Source organism: Salvelinus sp. IW2-2015, linkage group LG23, assembly GCF_002910315.2.
Source record: "Salvelinus sp. IW2-2015 linkage group LG23, ASM291031v2, whole genome shotgun sequence".
Lineage (NCBI taxonomy): Eukaryota > Metazoa > Chordata > Actinopteri > Salmoniformes > Salmonidae > Salvelinus > Salvelinus sp. IW2-2015.
In genome coordinates, this window is record NC_036863.1 from 48,753,355 (window position 1) to 48,764,780 (window position 11,426).

The 11,426-nt window shown below is 44.4% G+C and overlaps 1 protein-coding gene across 1 annotated transcript in view; it reads right to left on the minus strand.

Moving 5' to 3' along the window:
• The window catches only part of LOC111950701 (stromal interaction molecule 1), a 132,812-nt gene that overhangs the window by 72,284 nt on the left and 49,102 nt on the right, over positions 1–11,426 (minus strand). Inside the window, exon 5 of the mRNA XM_023968505.2 lies at positions 11,030–11,141. Coding sequence (XP_023824273.1) covers positions 11,030–11,141 — 112 coding nt within the window. The remainder of the gene's footprint in view (positions 1–11,029; positions 11,142–11,426) is intronic.

An 11,426-nucleotide genomic window follows, 5' to 3' on the forward strand; every position in this document is an offset into this window, starting at 1 on the left:
AAGCCTACAACACGAAAGTGGGTCACACACAAGCTACTTCAGATTCCAATTAGGACAATTCCCCACAAACAGCTAAGGCCTTATGGGTTGCCTTAAATATTTGGCTTCCCAAATCAGAGACAAACAAGAACCAGCTGTCTCTAATTGAGACCCAATAATAATATCTAGGGCAACCAGAGTAGACTTCCCTACAATTGCAGACAGGAGTACCTGACAACCATTTACACAGACTTTCTAACCGGGTCAACGAATGTGGGCCAAATAAAACAAACATCAACAGAAAACAGAGTTTGTAGTTCTAGGTCGAGCACGATCCAAATTGTGACAAGAGTAATCTTAGGCGCGACTTTAAATTTAGAGATGCAAGCCACCAATTGTGGAGCCAAAGGTTTGTTCCTCTGCCACTTAAAATTAATAATCAGATACGAATGAGGGGCCTACACTGTTAACTTAATACTTCAATGATAAGACAATAAGGTACGAACGGAATTAGAAAAACTCCAGATGACAAGAACTCCAACACAACGTGTGATAAGGAAAAGAAAATTATTCCTTTATTGATAAGAATTTTATTCATTTGCTAAGATTTTTTTTTGGATGGAGAATTTAAATTGGGGCTATATTTTGATGTCGAGATTGAGACAAAAAAAGGTTAGATTGCATCCTCAAACTATTAGCTTAATAGTTTACATCCTTGTATAGGCATATATTACGTATGAAGGTATCAACACGTTTTTTCGGTAAGTTCGTTCATCGAGACTATTTCTACAAGACAAGGCGTGTCAAATTGCTTGTTTATTTTTTGAGAGGTCCATTCCTACCAAAGTGTTTCTCCAAGATCACTCCTCACTGTTAGTAGCAGTGATGGTTTTTATGGTGTCTGGTTGCCTGCATTCCAACTACCAGTAGCGTCAGATCTCCTCTTTAGATGCCATGTTTGATGATTTTACGTCCCGTTCCTGAGGATTTTGCTGTAGGTTCAGGAAGGCTCGTGAAGATCTGCTGACTCTAACTAAGCGCCCCTCCAAGATTTTCTATTGGCGGTTGAGATCTGGCAGCACTGGGCAACGCCTTGAAATGCTTCTTACGAAGCCACTCCTTCGTGCCCGGGCGGTGTGTTTGGGATCATTGTCATGCTGAAAGACCCAGCCATGTTTCATCTTCAATGCCCTTGCTGATGGAAGGGGTTTTTACTCAAAAAATCTCACGATACATGGCCCCATTCATTCTTTCCTTTACACGGATCAGTCGTCCTGTCCCTTTGCAGAAAACAGCCCCAAAAGCATGATGTTTCACCCCCATGTTCACAGTAGGTATGGTGTTCTTTGGATGCAACTCAACATTCTTTGTCCTCCAAACACGACGAGTTGAGTTTTTTACCAAAAATTATATTTTGGTTTCATCTGACCATATGACATTCTCCCATCTTCTTCTGGACATCCAAATGCTCTCTAGCAAACTTCAGACGGCCTGGACATGTACTGGCTTAAGCAGGGGGACACGTCTGGCACTGCAGGATTTGAGTCCCTGGCGGCGTAGTGTGTTACTGATTGGTAGGCTTTGTTACTTTGTCCCAGCTCTCTGCAGGTCATTTCACTAGGTCCCCCCGTGTGGTTCTGGATTTTTGCTCACCGTTTTTGTGATCATTTTGACCCCACGGGTGAGATCTTGCGTGGAGCCCCAGATCGAGGGAGATTATCAGTGGTCTTGTATGTCTCCATTTCCTAATAATTGCTCCACAGTTGATTCTTTCAAACAAGCTGTTACCTATTGCAGATTCAGTCTTCCCAGCTGGTGCAGGTCTACAATTTTGTTTCTGTTGTACTTTGACAGCTCTTTGGTCTTGGCCATAGTGGAGTTTGGAGTGTGACTGTTTGAGGTTGTGGACAGTGTCTTTTATTACTGATAACAAGTTCAAACAGGTGCCATTAATACAAGTAACGAGTGGAGGACAGAGGAGCCTCTTAAAGAAGAAGTTACAGATCTGTGAGAGCCAGAAATCTTGCTTGTTTGTAGGTGACCAAATACTTATTTTCCACCATAATTTGCAAATAAATTCATTAAAAAATCCTACAATGTGATTTCTTGGAGAAAAAAATTCTAATTTGTCTTGTCATAGTTGAATTGTACCTATGATGAAAATTGCAGGCCTCTCTCATCTTTTTAAGTGGGAGAACTTGCACAATTGGTGGCTGACTAAATACTTTTTGCCCACTGTAGACACAGCTAGACTACTATACTAAACATAAACCCAACTACTCTAATAAACCCCCTAAACCTTACAACCACCTAGACACTACAAAAACACATACATTCCAATGTCACACCCTGACCTAACTAAAATAATAAAGAAAACAAAGAATACTAAGGCCAGGGGTGACATAACCCCCCCCTTAAGGTGCGAACTCCGGGCGCACCAGCACATAGTCTAGGGAGGGGTCTGGGTGGCGTCCGTCCACGCGGCGGCTCCGGCACTGGTCGTGGTCCCACCCCACCATAGTCACTACCCGCTTTCTTAACCCCACTGGAATAAGGGCAGCACCGGACAGAGGCAGCACCGGACTAAGGGGCAGCACCGGACTAAGGGGCAGTACCGGACTAAGGGGCAGCACCAGGATAAGGGACAGCACCAGGATAAGGGACAGCCACCAGGATAAGTACCAGGATAAGGGGCCAGCACCAGGATAAGGGGCAGCCCCAGGATAAGGGGCAGCTCCGGACTGATGTACGGCAGCTCCGGACTGAAGGGCAGCACCGGACTGAAGGGCAGCACCGGACTGAGGGGCAGCACCGGACTGAGGGGCAGCACCGGACTGAGGGGCAGCACCGGACGAGGGGCAGCACCGGACTAAGGGCAGGGCACCAGGATAAGGGCAGCACCAGGATAAGGGCAGCACCAGGATAAGGGCAGCCCCAGGATAAGGGAGCCCAGGAAAGGGCAGCCCCAGATAAGGGCAGCCCCAGGATAAGGGGCAGCCCCAGGATAGGGCAGCTCCGGACTGAGGTACGGCAGCTCCGGACTGAAGGGCAGCACCGACTGAATGGCGGATCCTGCTGGCTGGCTCTGCAGATCTTCTGGTTGGCGCTCTGGCAGATCCTGTCTGGTTGGCGGCTCTGGCAGATCCTCTCTGGTTGGCGGCTCTGGCAGATCCTGTCTGGTTGGCGGCTCTGGCAGATCCTGTCTGGTTGGCGGCTCTGGCAGATCCTGTCTGACGAATGGCTCTAGCGGCTCCTGGACTGACTATCGGCTCTGACGGCTCGGGACAGACGGGCGGCTCTAATGGCTCGGGACAGACGGATGGCTCAGACGGCACTGGGCAGACGGATGGCTCAGATGGCGCTGGGGAGACGGATGGCTCAGATGGCGCTGGGGAGACGGATGGCTCAAATGGCGCTGGGGAGACGGATGCTTAGATGGCGCTGGGGAACGGATGGCTCAGATGGCGCTGGGGAGACGGATGGCTCAGATTGGCGGCTGGGGAGACGGATGGCTCAGATGGCGCTGGGGAGACGGATGGCTCAGATGGCGCTGGAGAGACGGATGGCTTCAGATGGCGGGGAGAGACGGACAGTTCAGACGCCGTTGGGCAGACGGGCAGTTCAGGCGCTGCTTGGCAGACGGGCAGTTCAGGCGCCGCTTGGCAGACGGCAGACTCTGACCGGCTGAGACGCACTGTAGGCCTGGTGCGTGTGCCGGAACTGGAGGTACCGGGCTAAGGACACGCACCTTCAGGCTAGTGCGGGGAACAACAACAGGGCACACTGGACTCTCAAGGCGTACTATAGGCCTGATGTGTGGTACCGGCACTGGTGGTACCGGCTGAGGACACGCAAACAGGGCGAGTGCGTGGAGGAGGAACAGGGCTCTGGAGACGCACTGGAAGCCGGTGGCGTGGTGTCAGCACTGGTGGTACTGGGCTGGAAACACACACCACAGGGCTAGTGCGAGGAGCAGTAACAGGACGCACAGGACTCTGGAGACACACAGGAAGCTTGGTGCGTGGTACCGGACTGGAGACACGCACATAGGGCTAGTACGTGGAGGAGGAACAGGGCACACTGGACTCTCGAGGCGCACTATAGGCCTGGTGCGTGGTACCGGTACTGGTGGTACCAGGCTGAGGGCACGCACCTCAGGAAGAGTGCGGGAAGAAGGACAGTGCTACAGGGCTCAGGAGCACGCAGGAGGCTTCCCAACCTTACCTGGTTGTATCCCCCCATATCAACATCTCTCTCTCTTCGCTCTCCTCCAATAACACCAACAACTCCTCAAATGTCTCATAATCTCCCATCCTTTCACTTTCCTCCAATCTGTCCAATAACTCCTCCACATTCTCCGACTCATACCTTCGTTTAGCCAACTGCTCCTGATGGTAAGCATGGGGAACTGGCTCAATTCTCCCACTTGACCCAGCCACACTCCCCGTGTGCCCTCCCCCAAGAAATTTTTGGGGTAGCCTCTCGGGCTTCAGCCACTCTGCCTTGATTTACGCTGCTTGGTCCCATGTTGGTGGGGAATTCTGTCACGATCGTTGGAGAGACGGACCAAGCGCAGCGGATTGAATACATCTTCTTTATTAGACCGACGAAGATGAACACGAAACGAAACACTTATACAAACTATACAAAAAACAAACGACCGTGAAGCTACAAACGAAAGTGCACACACAAGCTACTTACGTTCAACATAGACAATTCCCCACAAACAGCTAAGCCTATGGTTGCCTTAAATATAGCTCCCAATCAGAGACAACAATAACCAGCTGTCTCTAATTGAGACCCAATTCAGGCAACCATAGACTTTCCTAGATACCTACACTCAACATAGACACAGCTAGACTACTATACTAAACATAAACCCAACTACTCTAATAAACCCCCTAAACCTTACAACCACCCTAGACACTACAAAAACACATACATTCCCATGTCACACCCTGACCTAACTAAAATAATAAAAAAACAAAGAAAACTAAGGCCAGGGCGTGACAGGTTCAAATAACTTTGAATGAGTGAAGCTTTAGAGAGAGGTTTAGTGCTTTTATATTTAAATCTCAACCCACCCAATTCATATTCATTTTATAGATATGCATGTTTTATTTTGTCTGGTTAGTGTCCCAGATAAAGCGGAATATTTTGCTCATATGATTTGAAAAACGAATCATCAGGAGTAGGCAGAGCCATATGTGAGTAAACTGAGATATTACTAAGGATTAATCAGGGTAATTTTTCCATAAATAGACAGTTATTTACCTCTCCATGGTTGCAGGATCTTGTCTATTTTAAATGTTTTCTATTGAAATTCATTGTGGAAAGCTTATTTATATATTTGTGAAGTAAGTCTACTTTCACCATCAGCCCATTTTATAGGTAAACTGCAGATATGTAAAAGTAATATTTTTTTAAGGATCCAATATATAATATTGTACACTTATTCATAATTAGGTTTTAGTCCAAGAGTACAGAAAGTTTTCTAAGATCTTCAATGAGACATAGCAAGGATCTAGCTTGCGGACTTAATATAAAACTTGAGTCATCGGCATACATGGACACCTTGTTTTTAAGCCTTGGATTTCTAATCCTCTAATGTTGTGTTTGGATCACACATTTTAATAGCTAGCATTTCCATGGCCATAACGAATAGATATGGTGACAGCGGACACCCTTGTTTACTCCTCTTGACAATTCAAAACTCTCTGAGAAGTGCCGTTATTTACTATTTTACACCTGGGGTTGCTATAAATAATTTTTTACCCATTTTATAAGAGATTACTGAAATTGAAAAAATCCAGGTATTTAGAATAAAATCCAGTCTTACTTTATCAAATGCCTTTTCAAAATCTGCTATAAATACCAATCCTGGCTTTTTATATGTTTCATGATGTTCTATTATTTCTAGTAGTTGTCGTTAATTATCTCCAATGTATCGTCCATGTAAAAACCTGTTGATCAGGATGAACAAACCTGATAAAACCTTTTAATTCTGAGTGCTATGCATTTTGCTATATTTTTGCATCACAACATTGAAGTGTAAGGGGCCTCCAGTGTTTATATAGACTGGGTCTTTATATTTGCCATCTGGGTCTTGTTTTAATAATCGAGAAATCAGACCTTCCTGCTGAGTACCTGACTGACTATCATTTCTATAGGAGTAGTTTAAACAATCTACAATGGAGCTTTAAGTATATCAAAAAATGAGAAGAAAGAGAACATCTGCCTAAAATGAATATGAATTGAATGACCCCTGAAGGTAATTGAAGGTATCCCAACAATAATGATTTGCTCTACCTACATTAAACTGGAAAAAATCAGTTGTAATTTTTTTTTTGTGTTAGTTAAAAATAAGTTGTCCTCCAGGAAACTCTTGATTCAATTTCCAATATCCCTGTCCACGTGGAAAATCTATAAGAGTTATGTGAATGCCAATTAGATGATGATCCGATCGCATTCTGTCTCCTATTAAAACTGTTTTAACCTTTGATGCAAGAGAGAAAGAGACCAGAAAGTAGTCAAGACGATTGGCTTGATTAAGTCTCCTCCATGTATATCTCACTAGGTCAGGGTTTTTTAGTCTCCAAATATGCAATATTTCTAATGTGTCCATAATATTTGTGATTTCCTTAAGGGCACGGTGTTGATAGTTTGTAGAGTGATTACCTTTACGATCCATTGAGGTACTTAACACTGTGTTATAGTCTCCTACCATAATGATTAGATCATTTGTTGCCTGTAAGTTAAAAAATTTGTATAAATGTTTTCGAAGAATTATGGATCATCCTGATTTGGACCATATAGATTAATGAGCCAAATCTCTTTTTCGTCCTTTTTCATATTCAAAAGGATCCACCTTCCTTGCTAACCATTCCTAACTATTTGCACATTCAGATCGACATTTTTGTTAATGAATATCATCACACCCTTTGAGTTCCTTTGTCCATGACAGAAAATTATTTCACCACCCCATTCCTTTTTCCACGCAACATAATCTAAGAATGTAGAGTGAGTTTCCTGTAAACAGTATATGTTATATTCCTTTTCTTTTAGCCATGTAAAGACTGATCTTCTTTTTTTATAATCTGCTAAACCGTTACAATTATAACTGGCTATACTTATTTCACCCCTTACCATAACTAGATACTATTCTCAGTCTAAATTGACCATAATTAGTGCTTGTAAAGTTACTGCCATCATAGGTATTATGAAGGTCAAAACTAGAGTTTTCAAATCTCTGATATTTAGAACTCAAGAAATAGGTTCTAGCAATATGTGTTTTATTCCCTTGCCTGTTTGCCTGTGAGCCAATGCCACAGATGTTAGAAATCTAAGGCAAGATATTATGTGTGTAGCAAATCTGAGTAGGTGTCACACCCTGACCCTAGAGATCCTTTTTATTCTCTATTTTGGTTAGGTCAGGGTGTGACTAGGTGGGTACCCTAGTTTTTGCATTTCTATGTTGGCCTGGTATGGTTCCCAATCAGAGGCAGCTGTCTATCTTTGTCTCTGATTGGGGGGATCATGTTTAGGCAGCCTTTTCCCACCTATTGTTTGTGGGATCTTGTTTTTGTGTAGTGCCTGTGAGCACTCCATTACTTCACGTTTAGTTTGTTTCTGTATTTGTTTTGGTGAGTTTAATTTATTAAAACATGTGGAACTCTACGCACGCTGCGCCTTGGTCCGACCATTCTTACAACGACGGGCGTGACAGAAGATCCCACCACCCACGGACCAAGCAGTGTGCCCAGGAGGAGCAGGGATCCTGGGCCTGGAAGGAAAGCCAGGAGTGGAGGATATCCTGGATGTGGGACGAAATCATGGCAGGAGACAGAAGCCTGCCATGGAAGCAGGCGGAGGCAGCGAAGGAGCAACAACGACGACACCGGGGTTTGCGGCCACGATGGAAGCCTGAGAGGCAGCCTCCCCCCAAAAATTGGGGGGGGGAACACGTGTTGGTCGGCGGAGCCGAGGTGTGAACCAGAGCCAGTCCACACGTGGCGGTCGGCGGAGCAGAGGGTTGAACCAGAGCCAGTCTGGGAGAGGAAGGTGAACTTGGAGGGGAGTGAAGGGAGTGAATCAGAGACAGTTAAGGAGTTGATGGGGAATTTGAAGGACAGAGTTATAAGAGAGCTGTTGTGTTGGTGCATGAGGCACAACATTCGCCCTAAGGAGCGTGTCCTCAGTTTAATGCAACCTGAGTCAGCTCTCCGTACTCGTCCTGAGGAGCGTACTAGCCGTCTGGTGAAGACTGTGCTGGCCCCACGCACCAGGTCTCCAGTACGCCTCCCCAGCCCTACACGTCCTGTGCCAGCTCTCCGCACTCGCTTTGAGGAGTGTGTTATCGTTCCGGTACAGTGGGTGCCAGTTCTACGCACCGTGTCTCCAGTGCGCCTCCACAGCCCCGTACGTCCTGTGCCGGCTCCACGCTCCAGGCCTCCTGTGCGTCTCGCCAGCCCGTTACGTCCTGTGCCGGCTCCACGCTCCAGGCCTCCTGTCCGTCTTCCCAGCCCGGTATGTCCTGTGCCGGCTCCACGCTCCAGGCCTCCTGTGCGTCTCCCCAGCCCGGTACGTCCTGTGCCAGGTCCATGCACCAGGTCTGCGTTTGTGGCCTGCTGGAGGTCATTTTGCAGGGCTCTGGCAGTGCACCTCCTTGCACAAAGGCGGAGGTAGCGGTCCTGCTGCTGGGTTGTTGCCCTCCTACGGCCTCCTCNGGACACCCTTGTTTAACTCCTCTTGACAATTCAAAACTCTCTGAGAAGTTGCCGTTATTTACTATTTTACACCTGGTGTTGCTATAAATTATTTTTACCCATTGTATAAGAGAATTACTGAAATTGAAAAAATCCAGGCATTTAGAAATAAAATCCAGTCTTACTTTATCAAATGCCTTTTCAAAATATGCTATAAATACCATACCTGGCTTTTTATAAGTTTCATGATGTTCTATTATTTCTAGTAGTTGTCGTATATTATCTCCAATGTATCGTCCATGTAAAAAACCTGTCTGATCAGGATGAACAATACCTGATAAAACCCTTTTAATTCTGAGTGCTATGCATTTTGCTAATATTTTTGCATCACAACATTGAAGTGTAAGGGGCCTCCAGTGTTTTAGAAATACTGGGTCTTTATATTTGCCATCTGGGTCTTGTTTTAATAATCGAGAAATCAGACCTTCCTGCTGAGTACCTGACAGACTATCATTTCTATAGGAGTAGTTAAAACAATCTAACAATGGAGCTTTAAGTATATCAAAAAATGAGACAGAAAAGAACATCTGCCTAAAATGAATATTGAATTGAATGACCCCCCTTGCTCTACCTACATTATACTGGAAAAAATTATAAAAAGTTATATATTTTTTTGTATTAGTTAAAAATAAGTTGTCCTCCAGTAAACTTTGATTCAATTTCCAATATCCCTGTCCACGTGGAAAATCTATAAGAGTTATGTGAATGCCAATTAGATGATGATCCGATCGCATTCTGTCTCCTATTAAATCTTTTTTAACCTTTGATGCAAGAGAGAAAGAGACCAGAAAGTAGTCAAGACGACTAGCTTGATTAAGTCTCCTCCATGTATATCTCACTAGGTCGGGGTTTTTTAGTCTCCAAATATCCACTATTTCTAACGTGTCCATAATATTTGTGATTTCCTTGAGGGCACGGTGATGATAGTTTGTAGAGTGATTACATTTACGGTCCATTGAGGTACTTAACACTGTGTTATAGTCTCTTACCATAATGATTAGATCATTATAAATTGGTATAAATGTTTTCGAAGAAGTATGGATCATCCTGATTTGGACCATAAGGATTAATGAGCCAAATCACTTTTTCGTCCACTTTCATAATCAAAAGGATCCACCTTCCTTGCTAATCATTCCTGACTATTTGCACATTCAGATCGAAATTTTTGTTAATGAATATCATCACACCCTTTACTTCCTTTGTCCATGACAGAAAATTATTTCACCACCCCATTCCTTTTTCCACGCAACATAAACTAAGGATGTAGAGTGAGTTTCCTGTAAACAGTATATGTTATATTCCTTTTCTTTTAGCCACGTAAAGACTGATCATATTTTTTTAATAATCTGCTAAACCATTACAATTATAACTGGCTATACTTATTTCACCCCTTACCATAACTAGATACTATTCTCAGTCAAAATTGACCATAATTAGTGCTTGTAAAGTTACAGCCATCATAGGTATTATGAAGGTCAAAACTAGAGTTTCAAATGTCTGATATTTAGAATTCAAGAAATAGGTTAGGCAATATGTGTTTTATTCCCTTGCTTGTTTGCCTGTGAGCCAATGCCACAGATATTAGAAAATTAAGACAAGATATTATGTGTGTAGCAAATCTGAGTAGGTGTGACGCCCTGACCTTAGAGATCACACACACAAAAAGAAAGAAGAGATTCCTGGGCAAAGCTTCCTGCCATCCAGGACCTCTATACCAGCCGTAGTCATAAACTGATCATTCTGCTACCGCACGGCAAACGGTACCGGAGCGCCAAGTCTAGCTCCAAGAAGCTTCTACACAGCTTCTACCCCCAAGCCATAAGTCTACTGAACATCTAATCAAATGGCTACCCAGAATAGTTGCATTGCCTACTTGCATTTCTCTTTAATTATTTGTTACTTTCTATTAAAAAAATGTGTAGGTATTTTCTAAAACGGCATTGTTGGTTAAGGGCTTTTAGTAAGCGTTTCACTGTAAGGTCAACACCTGTTGTATTCGGCACATGTGACAAATACAATTTGATTTGATATGGCCGTACATGGTTCTGATTTCTGGGTGTGTGCGTGCGCGTTCTTGCAAGTAGAAAAACATGTTGACTCACCCTATGTTTTTTTTATTGGTAAACTTTTGGGGGAGCCTGGCTTCCTTGGCATCCATGAATACAAGTCAGTGTGTGTAACAACTATTCGTCATTGAAAAGTGTTTTTCATGGTTGCAAAGGGACGCAAATGCCCCCGCAATTCAAGGAATACCCGTGTGTCTATATGAGGCGTGTGTGTGTTACCTGGGTAAGGCCCTTCCGTCCAGATTGTGCTTCTTGAAAATGTCCACATACGGAGGGAGCTCCACATATTGTATGAGCCAGTCCTCCACCTTCTCCACTGTCCAGTTGTACACTACACACACACACACACCCACACACACCACACACACACACACACACACACACACACACACACACACACACACACACACACACACACACACACACACACACACACACACACACACACACACACACACACAGAAAGATAATTGAGTAAGAGCACGGCTGATCTCTGGCTTTCTCCCAATGGCACCCCGTTCCCTATATAGTGCCTACTTTTGAACAGAGCCCATGGGCCCTGGTCAAAAGTAGTGCATTAAATAGAGAATGAGTGCCATTTGGGACGCAGCCCTGT